Raw genomic sequence first — 18,652 nt, forward strand, 5'->3', positions numbered from 1 at the left:
TGTCCAGGTTATCCAAAAAGGACCTCAAATGTACTAATAATCATGTAGTGCTATTAACAAGGTATCATTCAACTGAACCCACTCTCACTGTAAAGTCTACAGTTATAAAACTATCCAAACAACTGTGTCTGATCAACACAGGTGGCCTTGTCTTTAAATTTAAAATATTTAAATGGATTGCAGTCCATAAATACCAGAGGATACAATTCACATGATGTAATTATAATATTTAAATTTGGAAGTTACTAGTATGCCTGCATGCTAAGCCCAAGGCTAATTTAAGGAAAGTAATTTGGATCTTTCTCAAACGACAAAGATATCCAGAAGGTGATACATATTATTGGCACAAAGCATGCCAAAGAAAGAAACCCTGGATTCATAACATTAATTAAATAAATAAATCAAGACTTTACATATTTTCTCTTCTACTGCAAGATCTAAATGGTCAGGAGAATCTTTTGCTCTAATTTTTTGTATTATTAGGCAAATACCTGGTAAGGCCCTTAATGCTCGGGTTCCCCTCGAGGATAGTGAATCTGATGAGGATGCTACACAGCCTCCATCTGACTCTTAAATCCAAATCATTGACTGTGACAGTGAACCGATGCCAGAGCTTCAATGTCCATGCGAGTTCTATGAAGTCGCTTTACTCCAAATGCTGCCTCCTCAGAGAGGTACTCTCACCACTGCTTTTACAAAGATATCCAGCAGAACTTTAAAAGGTCATGCTCCTTAATTCAGTTATTCCACTTCTGGGAATTTATCCAAAAGAAAGAATACAAATTTCAGATGATGGTGCTCATGGCTCATTTTCCACAATAGTTAAGAATGGGAAGCTGTTCGAAGGTACTAACATAGGGAACTAATTTGTTTGCATGTTTATCTTTCTTCATTTATTCATTCCCTTAAAAAAGTGTTCCAGGTACTCAGGATACAAAGGGGAATGAAAACAAGCACAGCCCTGCTCTCTGGAGCTCACCTTCCAGAAAGTGCCATAGGCCAGCCTACATAATAAATATAAAAGTTAGCAGACAAGGACCATCAGACTCCCTGGGAGAAGGATAAGGGCCGGACACTCTGAGAATCCAGTCAGGGTAGATTGACTTGGTCTAGGGACAGGGAAAGCCTCCCTGAAGATAAGACATTTGAGCAGAAAGCTGAAGGACAGATAAGCATTAACTAAGAAAAAGGGAGGAAAGGCATCCAGGAAGAGGAACGGGTGCCTGCAAGAAGAGACTAAGGAAGTGAAAAGAGGCCCAAATGGCTGGAGTAGACGGCAGGAGCAAGAGTACTGGGGAACCACAGCAGGTGGACAAGGCTCAGAGGTGGCAGGGCCAGTCTTGGAAGCCCCCTGTACCCCTAAGAGCAAGGCAAAGCCCAAAAGGGTAACCATCAGATGAGCATTTTTAAAAGATCTCGTTGGCTCCACTGTCAACAGTTGAGCTGATTACACTATATCCTTATGAAGTTATGCCTTGTTGCTATAAAGCAAAATGTTTATGATTAATTTGAGTAACAAACGCATATAAATGTAATGTGATTAAGTTTCTAAAAGTGACAGACGGGCACAGTGGATCACGCCTGTGATCCCAGCATTTTGGGAGGCCAAGGCAGGTGGCTAACTTGAGGTCAAGAGTTCAAGACTAGCCTGGCCAACATAGTGAAACCCCATCTCTACTGAAAATCAAAAAAAAAAAAAAAAAAAAAAAAAACTGGCCATGGTGGTGCATACCTGTATTCCCAGCTACTCAGGAGGCTGAGGCAAGAGAATAGCTTGAACCTGGGAGACAGAGGCTGCAGTGAGCCAAGATTGTGCCACTGCACTCCAGCCTTGGTAACAGAGTAAGACTCTGTCTCAGAAAACAAAAACAAAACAAACAAAAAAAAACTTTTAAAAAGTGAGATACAAAATCGCATATAAAATATAAACTCAATTTTATAAAATGTACATGCTGAAAAAAAGGCTGGGAAGAAACACATTTAAAATAATAAGTGGTTATCTTTGGGTAATAAAATCATAAATGACTTTTTTCCCTCAGTTTTCTGAACTTCCAAAATTTGTTATATAATAACTCTGTATCATTTATTATGAGGGAAGAATTATATAACCTAAAAGTTTTTAATCTGTATTTTACCAAGTAAAATCCTTATGCAAAAACATCTCTTTCATAGTTATCTTATAATTTGCACAATAAAATATTAATAGAATGCATGACAACAAAAATATAGCCTAGATCTGTTGATTAAATATTCAGCGTATTTACCTGTAACTAGATTAACATTTAGCTGAACCCCTCCCCAACAGACCTAACACGGTGAAACCCCGTCTCTACTAAAAAAAATACAAAAAACTAGCCGGGCGAGGCGGCGGGCGCCTGTAGTCCCAGCTACTCCGGAGGCTGAGGCAGGAGAATGGCGTAAACCCGGGAGGCGGAGCTTGCAGTGAGCTGAGATCCGGCCACTGCAGTCCAGCCCGGGCTACAGAGCAAGACTCCGTCTCAAAAAAAAAAAAAAAAAAAAAAAAGAAATATTGTGAAGATAATTAATTAAGGCTACAAATCAACCTGACTTGAAACACAGAATGATTTTAGAGACTTAATAATTTTACGAATTCACCAAAGGAATGAATGTTTTTACAACTTCATCAATAAATTCAGTTGTTCACATTTACAAGAACAGAGGACTGAGGCTACAAATTAATGAAGCATCCCACATGATATAATAATATAATTTAATGAGAGCACTACATGTGCCAGGCACTTTGTATATTTTATCTCTTATTCTCACTACTAAACTAAAATTCTATTAGACAGTCTTAAAATTGGGCAACAAATGTTAGATGCAAAGTAACGTGTGTCAAGTTACAATGGAGTATAAGCTTCATGAGGGCAGGGGCTGCATCTGTCTGATTCTAGTGCCCAGCACGTAAGAGGTGCTCAATTTGCTGAGCTGAACTTATACAGAATAGTCTAGAGCCAACCTAGGTCTATTTCATTTTAAAGTTTATGTTCTACTCAAAAACACCCCACTTCTCTTCTTCCAGAAACAGAGGAAAACCACTGGCAACAGGCATTTTCTTTGTCTTTCCTTCTAGTTGGGAGAAATGTTTTCAGACCTCTGGGAATCAGAGTTTGTTAACTGACTTCAGAAGGTACAGGCTAAAGACAGACAACTTGGGGAGAGTGTAGAGAAACACACTGGTTTGCTATGGGTGGTCAACGGATCCAGTGTATCTGGAAGACAGTTTTTAATGTCAATTAAGCACTAGGCACTCATATCCTTTGCTGCAGCAGTTTCAACTCTAGCAATTGATTCCACAGGAAGTCTTGAAGTATGGAAAGATGTATGCAGCAAAACGTTAATCATTGCATTGTCCGTAATAGTAAAAACTGGCCATATAAACTAAAATACATCCATATAACAGCAAACACAGCTTTTTAAACTGTGTACTAAAAATCAAAGACTTTCAGGGTATAGTAAGCTTTTTTTAAAAGTTTTAAACAGTACTTTTGGTATTTAGTATTTGCAAAAAGCAACAAAATTAAACCAATATATGTTAGTATATTTTGAAAAACTTATAGAAGCACATGAACTAAACTACCACTAGAAAGAGTAACTCTAGGTTACTTTAACGCCACATTATATGGGATATGTGAGCCTTCTGCAACACACTTGTGTTACTTTTGAAAGTGGGAAGGAAATAAAGATTTTTCTAAATTGTAACATGTGAAGCTATAAATATCTAAAACTTTACTAAAGCTATGTTTCTATTTCTTTTTATTAAGGTAAAAAATAGGTTTGCTTTAAATAAAATGCTCTGGCTTAAGCCAACTGGTGCTCAGTTCTAAAAGCATGCTACTCTGTAACACACTGGAGGCTCGGCCAGCACACTGAGGGCTGCAACGCAGGGGTAATTCTACCGCTGAATCAAAGAGTCAGTACCTTTTATAAACAAGTTTGTAAGCAGATCCAAATGAACAAGCATGCTGATCCTTCCTGCACTCTGTGGAGTTCACTCACTTCCAACCTCTGGCTAAAGTTACAGAACAAAACACTTTACCTGCTTGACTTCATTGGTTGCTCATAAGGTGTCTGCTGAATGGCGTATTCCTGGTAGCCTCTCCGAGGCACCAGGTCTGCTGAAGCGGTCTCAGAATTTGTAGCTCCTGTTTCAGGGGGCCCAGCCTCCACTGGCACAATCTTGGTAGCACCTGAGATTGATGCAAAAGGCATTGCTTATTGAGAGGCATCGAAAGTGAGCCATGACCCCATCGCAACAGAGGGGATGGTGCTGGGAAGTACATGTCTATACTGTCTGATGCCCACGCAAGATAGTTTTCACTCAGCTCACACATTTAAGTTCTTTGGGGAGGGGGGTAAGAGAGTGTGTGCATGTTTTTGAGAAAGTAAGGACAAGTTTTTCAATAATCTGTCTAAAAGTCCTCTTGAGATACATTTTCACTTGATCTACTTATGTTAAAAAGTATACATATACACACATACATACATACATACATATACATATATATGTTACTTGCAAGGTTTTATATAGGATCACCTATGTCAAACCGCATTAAAGAAAAAGATCCAATTTACCCCTTGTTTCTGGAATTGCAAAGGAATTATTTATACTTTTCACCCTTGCTTAAAGAAATATCAAAATACTACCACTAATTTTTAGAAAAATTCTAGAAACTATCTCTAGCAACAATTGAAAATCGGAAATTGTCTTCTGGGTTTCTTATTTTCCAGAATAATACTGTTCTGAAGTGAGCAGGGCTGACAAAGTGACTTTCCAGAAAGTTCTTCTAGTCACACGATTTTATATGGTCTGTTCTCTACTGATCACCTTGGTCTGCAGTGATGTATAGAAGGAGAATTTATTCAGAGTTTTCATTTTAAATAATGAGTTACTCTTAGCATTGAAAATAGGCACTTAAAAGGCTGTAGCTGTCCTTAAAATCCCAAACTTAATTTTTAAATTTTATTTGACAGCAGTCACCTCAAACACATAGGGAAAAAATTATTATACTTTGAAACACAATTATAAACTGCTTTTTTTTTTATTAAGGGTACCATCCTAGAGGAGATCTTTTTAAAAAATATAGTGCAACATATCCACCGGTTATTTCATGTAAAAGAATACAGAGATGGAAATTTTTAGTATTATAATATATTTGGTGAACCCCTTCTAAAAATACAAAAAAAAGATCAGAGGCACCCCAGGATACCACCTTAGGACATTTCCCACTGTCTTGATCTTAAAAGAAAAGAAAAATGAGAATAGAACTCTAACCTTTGAGAGATGGAAATAGTGGGTGTCTATGTCAGTTTAGGTCGTTTCTATGTGTAGAGAGGAAAAAAATACAAAACAGAAGGTGGGCAGAGTTAGCACGGGTTCTGGAGCAGCAGCCTGCATGCGTCTGGCTGAATGGGCTGGCCTCACATGCAGGACAGCATGGCTGAGAGCAGGAGCGGAAGGCACACACCCAGCAGAAGAGCTGGGTGAGGGGAGGAAGAAAACAAACTGCTCCCGGAACCACTACTCCAGCAGGAGCAGCACGGCGGGGCTGTGGGACCGCAGCAGGAGCAGCAGCCCTCACAGTAGCCCTCATAGCTTCTCCTCTATCCATTAACCACAACACCTGGGCAGTAAGCTCATCCTCTCGAATTAGTGGGTGACTAAATGGAGAGCCCCACCAATGCACCAGCTCTGTGTTCTGACTCAGACTGTGACATCAGGCTACCCTTAGCACAGGCTTGCCAAGGGTCTTGCCTTGTCGTTTCCCGCTTGGTGCAGTCACCTGGAATTGCTTCGTGTGCAGTTAAAACCACACTTATGATGGGTTTCTTCGCCCCAGAAAGCTGTCCGGCATCCTTTCCTGAGATCTTCTGGACTTTCTCTGTTTTCTGTGACCGTGGTCTTTTCGAGGCTTTTTCCCGATCATCTTCCTTACACTTCTTTTCTAGTTCAAGGTCAGACTCGTTACCTAAGGAGCAAATACCAAGATGCATAAGGTATCCTTTTATATCAGTGGCAGAGTTGGAGGGTAAAATTACTCTTTCACGGGACAGTAAAGGAAACACAGCTCTTTGGTCTGCAGTGCCATGCAGACCAAGGAATCACTGTAGGGACCACGGTGGCTCTTCACTCCTTCACTCGATTGAGTACATGTTCACTGCTCCCTGCCACAGGCCATCACCTAGGCCCTGGGCACACACTGTTGGGTGAAGCAGACATAGTTTCTTGTCTTGTCTTGTCTTCATGAGGCTTAGCAGACTTCAGAATCATTAATAAACAACACTGCAGAGAAGATAAGGTCTCCAAGATTTATATTCTAAGAAATAAATCATTCACGTGTTCAACTTACACTTATCAGCTACTGTATGGGTGCCAGGCATGGTGGACAAAAAGAATGATAAGGTGCAGACCCTGCTCTCGAGGGCCCCACAGTGCAGGGGGAGAGGCAGACATGCAAACAGCACAGGCAATCCAGGGCAGTCTGCTGCGCACCAAGTGAAATGAACAAGGGTCTGAGATGGTTACAGGAAAGGATGGTAGATTCCCCCCTTTGTGGAGAGGTAAGCCCTAGGTTCACATAAAAAGCAAGCATGTGCAAAGCGATGGTTAGGGAATACAGGCAAGGGGTATGGGGCAAAGGAGTGGGTGTGGTGGAAATGGTGTGTTCCAATCTAGGGACAGATGGCAGAGCCAAAGTATAAACCAGTGCCCAAGTATCCTGTGTGGTGACAACTCCATAAGGAAGCAGGGAGATAGAAATAAAACCAGGGGAGGGCGTCAGAGCTGGGCCCAAGAGGGCCTTGAATGGCCATGAGAAGCCTGGAACCTTCCTTTGGGGAACCGGGGGTGAAATATCAACATGCATGGAGACCAGTCAGGCCTGGGGAAGGGGAGAAGCTGGAAGGAAAGGAGGCTCAAGTTTCCCACAGAGGAACAGCCTGCTGGGTGGGGAGACAGAGCCACGTCTTCTGATGGCTCACAGTGAGACTGGGAAATCCAGATTTACATGAAATCTTCTGATTTTTTAAGGCTGACTCTGGTCTAAAATTTCTTAAAACAATGGAAGAGAGAAGGGAAACAATGCCTGGGGCCTACCTGCTGCCTCTGGAAGGCCATGGAGAGCCACAGGTGTCCAAGCCAGGAAGGGCTGGATTATATTTGTGCTGCTGCTACAGACAGCAAAGTCAATGGGTTCAAAAAATGTTGAAATACACTGAAGAGGGAACATGTCAGCCACAGAAAGAACAACAGCTAATTCCACATGGCTACCCTTGGCATTAGCCTGAGGGGTAAGAAAAGCTTCGCTATCCAAGTGAAGAACAAAGAAGCCATCTCTTGAATGCACACTATTTGAGATTCCTAAGCAAGGAGGAAATATAGGGAAGGGAGGAAAAGGAGTTTTCTCTTTCTTAGAAATAGAGCCACAAAACCTGAAATAACCTGCCCAAAATTCACTTCCTCAGAACATATGACAAATGCACAGGGAACAACTCCACATAAGCCTTTCTCAGCCATTAGCATGGAAGCAGATGAAGGGAGGCAGGGTGCGCAAGCGCAACGTGGGGGTCCAGAAGGTGCTGTAAGGTTGGCTTATAGGGAGGTGACATGGGAACCACGCAGCAATACGGCAGAAACAGGAGAAACCAAAGGGAGACAGCCAGAGGCCATTCGGTCCGTCTGTTTCCAGTGATTCAACTCTGCCTAAAGCCAGTTCCCCAAGTAAATGTACCAAGGAATGCCTGAAGGGAAAAGATAAAATGGAGTAGTATTCTGTCTTAGGGAGGCAGGCTGGTTAAACGAAAGCTCACTCAGGAAGAAGGAAGAAAAAACTTGGCTAATGGCAGATTGGTCAAAACAAACATTCTAATTTTCTACGTTCTATGAAGTTTTTTTTGGTGTTTGTCCCATAATCCAGGTGCTTGGACCATTTTTAGACCTAGTGAAACAGTTTTATAGAAGTTCTTTCATTCACTGGAAAAGGTCCTTAATCATATAACTAGTATCAGCACTAAATATGGTAACATGGAGCTAAAAAGAATGAATAGATGAGATCATGAATCAGACACAACTGCATCACTCTCCACGGCTAAAGGGAAAAAGTTAAGACCATCAGACAAGTCCCTCCAGTGAAGAGCAGGGTGACCCCTATAAAGCCGGAGAATGAGGAAAACAAGTAATCTCAAAGTCATTGGCAGCGCCTACATTTTGTAGGCTTGATTTGCATCACGCCTAACAGCAGTTTTTGTTTTATTTTGCTTTTTAGTGCCTATAATAAAAACATTTCAAAAGGTCTGCAAACTGCCTGAGTCACAGAAGTTCTTTGTGTGGCCTACATACTGGGTGATACACACGTATAAATAACTATAGCAGAATATATTGGACGCTATAAAAAGGTAGAAACAACATATTACAGAATTTTTTGCTTTTAAAATGATGCTTTGCTTTCTACCGGAATTCACCATGGCATACAATTCAATATGTGGGTGATACGCTAGGAATAGATTTGTTCATGTTAAAAAAAAAAAAAAAAAAAGATCTGAGAATTAGAGCTTGCCAGAAGCTAAACCCAGGTTAACAGCATGAATCAACAAAAACCAAATGACATTCACCTACACCAATAAGAAGCAGCTGAAGAGATCACCACACTGCACCGGATAAACTGCGTCTGCATAAACGGCGTCTGGCCTAACTGCGTCTGGACTCTGCTTTAGGCATCGTATGTTAGGAACGCACTGCAGAACTGGGTGGCTGGACGTGGGTGAAGGTCTGGCACCATGCAGTTTTAAAAGCCAATGGAGACCTGAGCTGGCCTTGGTGAAAACGAAAAGACTACACAAGAATCTCATCTGTCCCCTCACCATTCCTATAGCTCCAATGTGAGTTTCCTTCCCCATGGCTGCTTTGGGATGTGCATCGTTGGTATCCACCCTATCTGTTCCCAACACCTGTCCCTCCTGGAGCGCGATGCCATCTCCCACTCCAGGAACTCGGAATGCTGCTCCACCTAAACAGCTAGGGCCACAGGACCCAAGCCTGGCCAATGGGGTGTGAGGAGAAGGGTCTAGGGACTTTCAGGAGTGGGTTTTCCTTCCTCATGAGGAAAGTACCTCCTCTCTTCCTCAGCTGGGTATTGCTATGTCCACTGCCAGAACTGAGGCAACTACCCAGCAGCTACGCAAGGCCAAGTGAAAGACCATGATAATGCCTCAGGCATACAGAGAGAGAGGTGAATCCTGGGGCTTTCATGGCACAGAGGTGTCCCTGAACCAGCCCTGGAACCGCTGTGCCTGGACTTCTTGTTACATGAGAGAACATTCTCATTACTAAACTCGTTTTTAACCAGTGCCTCTGCTAACAGTATCTTGACTGACACACTCTTGGAACCATCCTCCTCCACCTAGACCCTAGAGTGAACTGTTTTAAAAATCCAAATCTAATTCTGTCACATGCCTGCTTAAAACCCTTCATCAGGCTTCCTTCCCATTTCCTTTAGGAGAAAGTGCTAGGTAAAGTCCTCCAAGAATTGCCACAAATCCTCTCCCACTATCCCTGCACCATCAAGGCCATGACCTGCAAGCACACACCCTCACGTACTTATCTCCTACCCCTCTGGGCTCCAACAATGCTGAACCATAAGTTAACTGACACCCAGTGCTGTTTATAGCCCCTGGACCGTGGCACACAGCCATGCATGGCACAATGTCCTGATCCATACACCCCTGCTTGTCTGAGTGACAAGCCAAAAGGCAGCTCAGATTTCCCCTCCTCTGTGATACTCTGTACCCTTCATCTTCTTACTTCCTCCATTCTCTTTACACACACACAGAGCACCAAACCAATGGTTGGACTTTCCACACTGCTTGCAATTATCTGTTGACATGCCTTATCCGTATTGTGACCTCTTGGAGGTTGGGTCCACTTCTTCTTGCGATTTTATGAAGCCTAACATAGGCCTCCAGAGGGCTGGAGCCAGACAGTGAAGAAGACCTGCTCTGTTATGTTCAAAGGATGAAGCTAGGACCAATGGGTAGAGTCCCCAGTGACAGATCTCAGAGCAGAGAAAGGAACTTCCAACAGTTAGAGCTATCCAAGGAAAGGGTGTTTTTCAGACACGTTTCTGAGGAGAGTTTTCCAGGAAGTCACAAATACCATTGGAAATGCTGTGGAAAAGACTCTGAACCAAACGACGTGTAAATCTCTAAATTCTAAGGCCCTCACATACAAATAGGTGGAATTGTTACATAAGGAAGAAGGTAGGAGAAAGGAAGTTGCAGGGAGAAAAGAAGGAGAAAGAGTGAAAAATATGAGAGATAGTAAAAGAAAAACCTGGAAGAGATAAAAGAGAAGGGAATAGAACACCACTCACTTTCAACCCACTGGGCCGCACCAACCTCGAGTCCGCACTGAGTGCAGGCTCTGGTCCTCCCCTAGGCAAGGGACAGTGGGGCTCTTCTTGTATCCCATGGCCCAAACGTGACCAGTGCTCTGGACACTGTCTAGGCAGACAATTCTGGGAGTCACCATGGCAGCACCTTTTTTTTTTTTTGAAGCAGAGTCTCACTTGGTCGCCCAGGCTGAGTACAGTGGCGTGATCTCGGCTCACTGCAACCTCCACATCTTGAGTTCGAGTGACTCTCATGCCTCGGCCTCCCAAGTAGCTGGGATTACAGGTGTGCACCATCCCATCCAGCTGATTTTTACATTTTTCTAGTAGAGACGGGTTTCGCCATGTTAGCCAGACTGGTCTCAAACTCCTGACCACAAGTGATCCACCCACCTCGGCCTCCCAAAGTGCTAAGACTACATGTGTGAGCTACTGTGCCTGGCCCATGGCAACATCTTGAGAGTCAAATCCCCACTACCTATAGCAGGGACCCCACTAACAAGCCCTTGGCATTGCTCCTTCCCTGTCTCACTCTTCTCACTCCCCCCACTCCTGCTTCCTGGAACTACCCCTCAGCTAAACCACCTATAGCCAAAGCTGCTTCCAGTGGGGAACCTAAGCTAAGACTCTGCCCACTCAAGACTGCCCGAAATACACACCTCCAAGCGCCCACATCCTTCACCAATTCTCTGTGGCCTCATGCACCATGGATGCACAGTCCACGCACATTACATTCTATCTTGAGAGCTTCAGAAGCTTCAACACTAAGCTTTCCAACCGATTCAGGCACCATGGTGCCAGGCACTGCACTGAAAGGTCTTGGAGATGGTTCTTGGAGATTGTCTTAACTGATCCCTTGAGGCCTGAAGCACTGTGAAAAGAACAGGGCTCCCACAGAAAAAGAACATGCATGCTCGCTCACAGGCAAATGCCAGGTGCATTTAGGGAGCAGCAAATAACTCCAGGTAAAACATCCAGTATGGCTGGGGGTGGGAGGTGAGGCAAGAGAAGAACCGGCATGGAGACCCAGATGCCACTCAGAGACTCTGGCCTACAAAAGCAGGTGCTTCATGGAGAGAAATATCAGGTTCTCCATTGCACTCCTGTACGCGCATGCTCCTCACAGCCCTGAACCCAGCTCTCTCACAGCCCATGACTGTGTGTTTCTCATGCTCAGCATTAGGCCTGGTGTGTAGTACGTGCTCAATACTTCTCTGTGGAAAGCAAGGAGGGTAGCTTTTACAGCGTAAAAGAGAAAGACACATTAACAACAGCCTTGTTAGTAATTTTCTGCCCCCTCCCTGTAGGACACCAAAGTCTTCATTCCCATTTGACCTGATTGTTCACCAATTTCCCTATATCTTCACTTGACCCACCGTTGTACTTTTCAAAGTTGCCTTTTGTCCACTGAAATGCCTTGAGGACCCGACCTAGAAGTCATGCTGATGATGCTTTTCTGAGGGTTTGGCATTCCCATCTTCAGCTCACATGTATCATGGCCTTTCAATAGGTGTTTTTCAATAGTCTCCTGCTTCCTCTGAATTACGGACTTTTAAAACTTTTCTACTCTTCCCTGCCTACGCTCCCCTCCAGTTTCCTCTCCTTTTAAAAATTCCATAGCTGTTGATGGGTTTTGCTTCTCTCTCTTGCGCATGGCTGCTGCATTCAGTCATGCTGTGAGCTTGCTACAAACCAGCTGGCCTGAGCAACATAGGGGCCGGTTAATGGAACCACTGCAGAGAGGCAGTGGGCATGCAGCATTCCGGAGTCAGAGAGGCTGGGGTAAGACACAACTTAACCACTTGCAATGGAACTCTGGACAATTGATGAATCTCCCTAAAATCACTCATAAAATATAAAATATAAATAAGGACCTCAAAAGATTGCTATAAGAAGGAAGAACACAATTACTGGGAAAACCCCAGGCATATATTAAACATCCCATCAATGTTCACCCTCTCTGCCTTCTGAAAACATATCTGGGACACCATCCCAAGGACTCTCTCAACCACACACCACAGCTACTCTCACTCCCCTGTCTTGGTAGCCACTCTGATGGGCACCAAATTTAGAAATCCTAAGAACCAGATGAAATTAAGTTAGTAGTCAGAGGCAATCTTGGGGACAGCTTCCCACCTCTGCTCTCAGCATGTGGTGGTTCTAGACAGCCACAAGAGCGTCCCATGCACCCACACAACTGGAGCAGGGGCCATGGTTCTGCACAGTGATGCAAGAAAACCTCTACCTCCACATTCTCCCAATGAACAAAGCCCTCCTATGTTGTAAGTGCTTCAGTTCATTCAATCCAAAATATCTTGGTTTAGATTCAGCTTTGTTTTTAAGATTTTTACCATCTCTACCATGCAAATTAAAGAAATATACAACATAATGTCCCAGCTAGTATTACTAACAACAATTAAGATTAGAAATTTCTTGGACAATGATATGGCAACACACTAAGAACCACGACAGAAAGTCTGGGCTCTAACATAGACTCGGTGACCCCAAGCCTTTAGGGGCAGATGGGATGGTGGCGGGTCATTCTGTACAATTTCCAATCAGCAGGCAGTTATCACCCAACCATCTCAAAGGAATGCCATCTACACTACCTGTGAACCCCTCTGGGAACAGAGACCTCACCACTACAAAACAGACAGTTTGTATGGTGACCTGCTTAGAAATAAGCTGCGCTGCCCAACCCGCCTTGCACATGCACAAGAGCTCTCTGAGCTGCCGTAAACCATGGGCTTGATTCACTAAATTGCAGATAGTCTCAACCATGGTTACTGACATGGTTTGACTGTGTCCCCACCCAAATCTCAACTTGAATTGTATCTCCCAGAATTCCCATGAATTGTGGGAGGGGCCCAGGCGGAGGTACCTGAATCATGGGGCCTGGTCTTTCCTGTACTATTCTCATGATAGTGAATAGGTCTCATGAGATTTGATCGGTTTATCAAGGGTTTCCGTTTTTGCTTCTTCCTCATTTTTCTCTGGCCACCACCATGTAAGAAGTGCCTTTCACCTCCTGCCATGATTCTGAGGCCTCCCCAGCCATGTGGAATTGTAAGTCCAATTAAACCTCTTTTTCTTCCTAGTCTTGGGTATGTCTTTATCAGCAGCGTGAAAACAGACTAATACAGTTACCAAGAGCAAATTCATTGCTGTGAGTTTTCAGGAAACATGAACAGAGAAGGACACTTTGCGACACCCATATTCCTGCTCCAGAGCCACTCGTCATCTTGTGCAATCATGGCAACAGAAGAGAGGTGCAGCACTGGGCAAGTCTGACTGTCTGCCAGCTTCCCACCCCAGGCTGTCCTGGTATGTGTGGTGTTTGCTGCAGAATGAGGCAGGGAGTCACACCCCTAGTTTCCAGTCACTGTGCATTTTTATTTGCAAAAGAGTGACTGGTTGTGACTAGGGAGGGCCAAGTCAACTTCGGGTCTGATTTCAAGTCTGCCTCTTCAGTTTCTATGCCTGCTTGTTGGTTACCCTCTCCTCAATTTGGTTAAACATTCATACTAATTGTGTCTCATCTGAAAACAGAATTTCTATCTCCAATACAAAGTTCAACAATTATCCCCTACTACTAAATAAAATACTCTCTTTATGAGATGATTTTCCTTTCTCACTTTCCTATTTTCAAATTTTCTTAAGTGTCCCTATTCAAACAAAATATCATTTCTGCACAAAATATATAAAAACTTACTTGGAAATTATATACACACTACAGCATTTACTTGTTCTTTACCAGCAACAGTTCGTTCAGCAGATACTTAGGCAGTGGCCAGCACTGTTCTAGCATTTGTAATACCTTAGTGTACAAAAGAGAGAGAGAGCCCTCCCCTCTGCAGTTTACATGCCAGTGAGGAAAGAGACCATCAATTTAAAACATAATAAATAACTAAACTACACAGTATGTTAGAAGGTAATCATTTACCTGAGTCTGGTGGAGTGCAGGCCTTTGGGAAGTAGGAAAAGTTTGTGTTGTTAAATACAGATGCTCCTCAATTTACGATGAGTTACATTCCAATAAACCCATGCAAAGTCAAAAATATCATTAAGTCAAAAATGCACTTAAAACATCTAACCTGCCAAATATCATAGCTTAGCCTATCCTACCTTAAATGTGCTCAGAACATTTACATTAGCCTACAGTTGGACAAAATCATTTCACGCAAAGCCTATTTTACAATAATAAAAATATGAATTTTATAGTAATAACAGAAATAAAAATAAGAGATCAAAATTTCTAATTCAAAGTCCAGTTTCTACTAAATGCATATCACTTTCACACCATAGTAAAGTTGAAAAACCTTAAGTCAAACCACTGCAGTTGCAGACCACCAGCAACTGTGGTCTAGTGCTCTAAGCTCTGATCTAACAAACACATCTCACACAAACAGTCCCTACTGATGAGGAGAGTTATTGTAAGTGGCTTGTCTATGTATTTGTTTACTTGTTTCTTGCTTGTCTCCCCTAGGTGGATGTGAGTTCAGTAAGGTCTGGCAGGATTTAGCCTATTTCACTGGAAGTCTTCCACCGTGCCCAAAACATCATAGATACTCAGTAAAGTGGGGAAAGAGAGGAAGGGGCTCCAACCTCACAAAGTGGGACGGTCATCCAGTCATTAAACAAATAGCAAGGGAAGGCCTCCTGCAGCCACTCAGGATGCTGCACATGTCGCAGTCTCCCTCAGTCTCCACCATCCTGGTGAGGCAGGACTGCTCCCAAGCCCCTTATAAAGATAAGGAGTCCAAAGCTCAGTGAGGAGAAGAGGGGACTGAGCCTGGACACTGTCCCCACGAGTGGCACACCCAGCATCCCATGGAAGTCCAGCAGACTGCAAGGTGAGCGCTTCCCACAACCCCTCCTGCCTCTGATGCTCTGCAGGAGCAGAAGTTTAGACAGAGTGCAGAGAGGAACCAGCTGAACAGCTGGCTCCACAATGAGATGAGGTGACGGTCAAATGGCAGAGTGCAATACTGTTTACGGTGGTGGAGAGAGCAGAGGGGCCTGGCTAGCGGACCTATAAGTGGTTTCCACGAACAGCATTTTTGCTTTCACCACAGGCAGAGGTGTGAAAGGCTTGCAGGCAGCTCAGGCACCGCAGCATCCAAACACCACTCCTTTCCTCCTCGCCCACCTCTCTCTGATCGGGGGCTTGGGCCCAGCTGTGCTGAAGGCTGAAGTAGACAAAGTAAGGCTGGCATTTGCTCTGTGCACCCTCAGCGAAGTGCCCACACACAGCAAGAGACCACTTGCTCCTAATCACTCCGTGTACATGAACGGCCCCACTCCAGCCGGAGAAGGCACGCTGTACGGTCAAGTGCACAGCTGGTTCCTGGGTGCAACAGACCGCTTCTCTGGCCTGGCATCCAGGCCCAGGCATTTAAAGTCCCCTATCGGCTTGTCAGTGGTGTGCCCAGCGCTTCCAGATCTGCAGTGATTCTCTGTGCTATGAAGAGGCAATTCTTGGGGATTGAAGAAAGCCAGAGTTCTATTCGACAAATAAATGTCTATCTCCCTTGCACTGAGATATACTGAACCTTCTGGCAATAAACATGGCTGCTAAAAGTCACTCTTCTGAGATGGCAGCACACAGCACAGGGTCAAAGACCCCCAGCTAAATCCAAGCCCCCTGGCTGATGCTGACGGGGAATTTTGGGTAATTTACTAACCCTTGTTTCAGAGAAAACCCGGTTGAGTTCCTGGGCCTAGGCAGGATGCTTGACAAAGAAGAGCTGGCAAGCGGATGTCCTTTAATAAACACAACCTAATGTGGAAAATAAGGACACTGAAGGGAGCCCCGGGGGTTGCAGGCTGGCTGGGGTGACCCAGGTCAAACTCCAAGTCCTCTAGATGCCATTCTCAAAATGAAGCCTCTTCAAATATTCTGCTTCTTCATGTACATGTGCTAATTACACAGTTACTTCTAAGACAGTATTTTGTTTTCATTGTATTAAATGTTTAAAAAATACCTTCACTGAGCTCTAGAAAAGACTCTTTAGCCAAGAGAAAACAGAATGTAATTTTAGTGAGATCCGCAGCTGAAATCTGTCTGAGATGCTTAAGAGGAAGAGCAGACTAGATGACATCGAACCCCAGTGAGCTCTTTATGGCCCTACCCTGGGCAAGCCAGATCACTGGGAGACCAGCATTAACTCCATCAGCAACAGTGGGTTTAAACAGAAGCTTCTAACAGTAGTCTATGCCCGTCTGGTACTTTCCCTTTAGTCAATATCACAGAAGGGTGATCAACTGTGCTATTAATGCTATAACAATACTTTATCTTCTGAGTGGCACATGACAGTCCGCAAAGCACTTTCATGAGCATTAACTAGCACCTGTAACTCTGCTATTATGTACACGGTGTGTGTTTTTAACCAGTCTTTTTATGCTTCACTTTTTTTTCCAAGGCTCTTATAAATGTGCTCTTCCAGAAAACAAGGGCCTTAGCTGAAGTCTCCTTGTTCATCTAGTTTTACATCATGCAGCATCACTGTCTGAATTCAGTTGTCATTGTCAGCACACCGGGATGGTAGTTTTCAAATTTTTTTAACTGGCAGGACCTTTTTCCTGCTCTTCAGGCAATTTCAATATAAATAATCTATAAAAGGTACAATCTCTCAGATTAAAGTGGTTGGGCTCCCTGCTAGCCTCCCACACCTGTCCTCAGTATCCCTCCAGCCCCAGCCACTAAGCATCTCTGAGGAACCCTGGAAACAGCATTAAAACCACCGAATTAAGAGGTACAGTGTACTACGTGAAATACGGCTTTAACAAAAAGTCACTGTTTTGAGAACGCATGGTGAAAAACACAAGATTTGGAGTTAAAGGCATCTCAGCTAAGATCCAGGCTCTGCCTTTCAGCTGGATGAATTTGGGACACTCTAAACTTACCCGCATCTGCAGAATGAGTCACTGTAAGGTTCACATGAGGGAACAGATGCAGAACCTTCTCACATGGTGAGCACACACAGTAGGCCTTCAGGAAACACTGGCTGCACACCAGTCTGTCGACTTCACGCCCAAAAATATACATGAAAGTCCTACGCAGGCCTGAGGTTGGGATGATGACTTCTTTCTGGCTTCTTCCGGTTTTTATGAATCATGAGCTGTGGCCAAGCCCCTTTCTCCCCCTACCACCTAGCTTTGTGCGTTTTCCCCAGGTGCTGATGTTCTAAGAACGGTAACCTTGACTGTGCAGCGCTGCTCTTCAACCCTAGCACATTAACATACTTCTTTATATTTCATTTCCTTTGGAAAAAACAGCATTTGGAAAAGCGATGACACCGCACGATGTGGAATGCAAACCTTAAAGAGGGAAGCAGATGTTAGCAAACGGTGTGCATGCCCCACGGGGCTGAAGCCCTTTCTACCACGACAGGGTCTAGCGCCCCTGCACGGAGTGACGTGTTCTGATGTAAACTGGAGGGGGCCATTACTTAAGGAACAGAGACCCGAGTGTGTCCCTTTTAAGGGCAGATAATAAGCAAGCATCTAGAGTCCCCTGAAGTTCTGGAGGGGTCCCGCTTGCCCTTCCAGGTCGCCCCTCCCCCTTCTCTACCCAGCTCCCAAGGCTGACCAGTAAGGACCACACAATGGGCCCTACTGCTCTCTGGCTTCCAACTGGGTTTGACCAGTGGAGGCACCAGCAGGAGATGAAAGGGAGGGGAGAAAGTCGGGGGTGGGTGTTTATTCTCCAGGCTCCCTCCCTGCCAGGTTATCACAGGCTGACGTCATCCTCTACCAAAGGCCACAGCTCTCTCCCTCGGTGTTCTGATGACTTCTCTCCCCTCTTGCGTGTTTACCCTGCTGTTCCCAGCTGCCCTCAGTCCCGCAGGTACACCATGACTTGATGCTGTACCTAGACCTGAACACACCTTTACAAAGGGTCTCTTCCTTAGCTTCTCAAGTCACCCATTTGAGTGTGCCACCTGCCTCCTGTTGGCATCCTGGTGGCTCCCCCAGGCCATCCTCTTAGTCATCTCTGGATGACTCATCTCTCCATTCCTATTTTCATTCCCTCCCACCACAAGCATCTCCCACTGACCCCCTTCCACTGATACTGCTCCTGATCAAGACAGCAACGAGGCACACCCCTAATCAATGCAGTCTTCACCCCAGCTTCCTCTCACTGAACTCCCTGCATCACTCTCCATTCTCAACCCATCCTCTTCCTCATTCAAGGCAGCCTTCCCTGCTCTCCGTCCCTGGACACTCCCCTGCGGGAGCCTCAG

General features: G+C 44.4%; 1 protein-coding gene across 3 annotated transcripts in view; it reads right to left on the reverse strand.

Moving 5' to 3' along the window:
* The window catches only part of ZFAT (zinc finger and AT-hook domain containing), a 233,530-nt gene that overhangs the window by 129,422 nt on the left and 85,456 nt on the right, over window positions 1–18,652 (reverse strand). For 2 of the 3 annotated variants that reach the window (XM_008001598.3, XM_038000102.2), the window contains exons 4-5: window positions 5,805–5,990; window positions 4,061–4,211 (exon numbers count right to left, since the gene is read on the reverse strand). In XM_008001598.3, the coding sequence (XP_007999789.3) occupies window positions 4,061–4,211; window positions 5,805–5,990 (337 nt within the window). The remainder of the gene's footprint in view (window positions 1–4,060; window positions 4,212–5,804; window positions 5,991–18,652) is intronic. The other variant, XM_008001600.3, reaches the window with a different exon arrangement.

Source organism: Chlorocebus sabaeus, chromosome 8 (assembly GCF_047675955.1).
Source record: "Chlorocebus sabaeus isolate Y175 chromosome 8, mChlSab1.0.hap1, whole genome shotgun sequence".
Classification (NCBI taxonomy): Eukaryota; Metazoa; Chordata; class Mammalia; order Primates; family Cercopithecidae; genus Chlorocebus; species Chlorocebus sabaeus.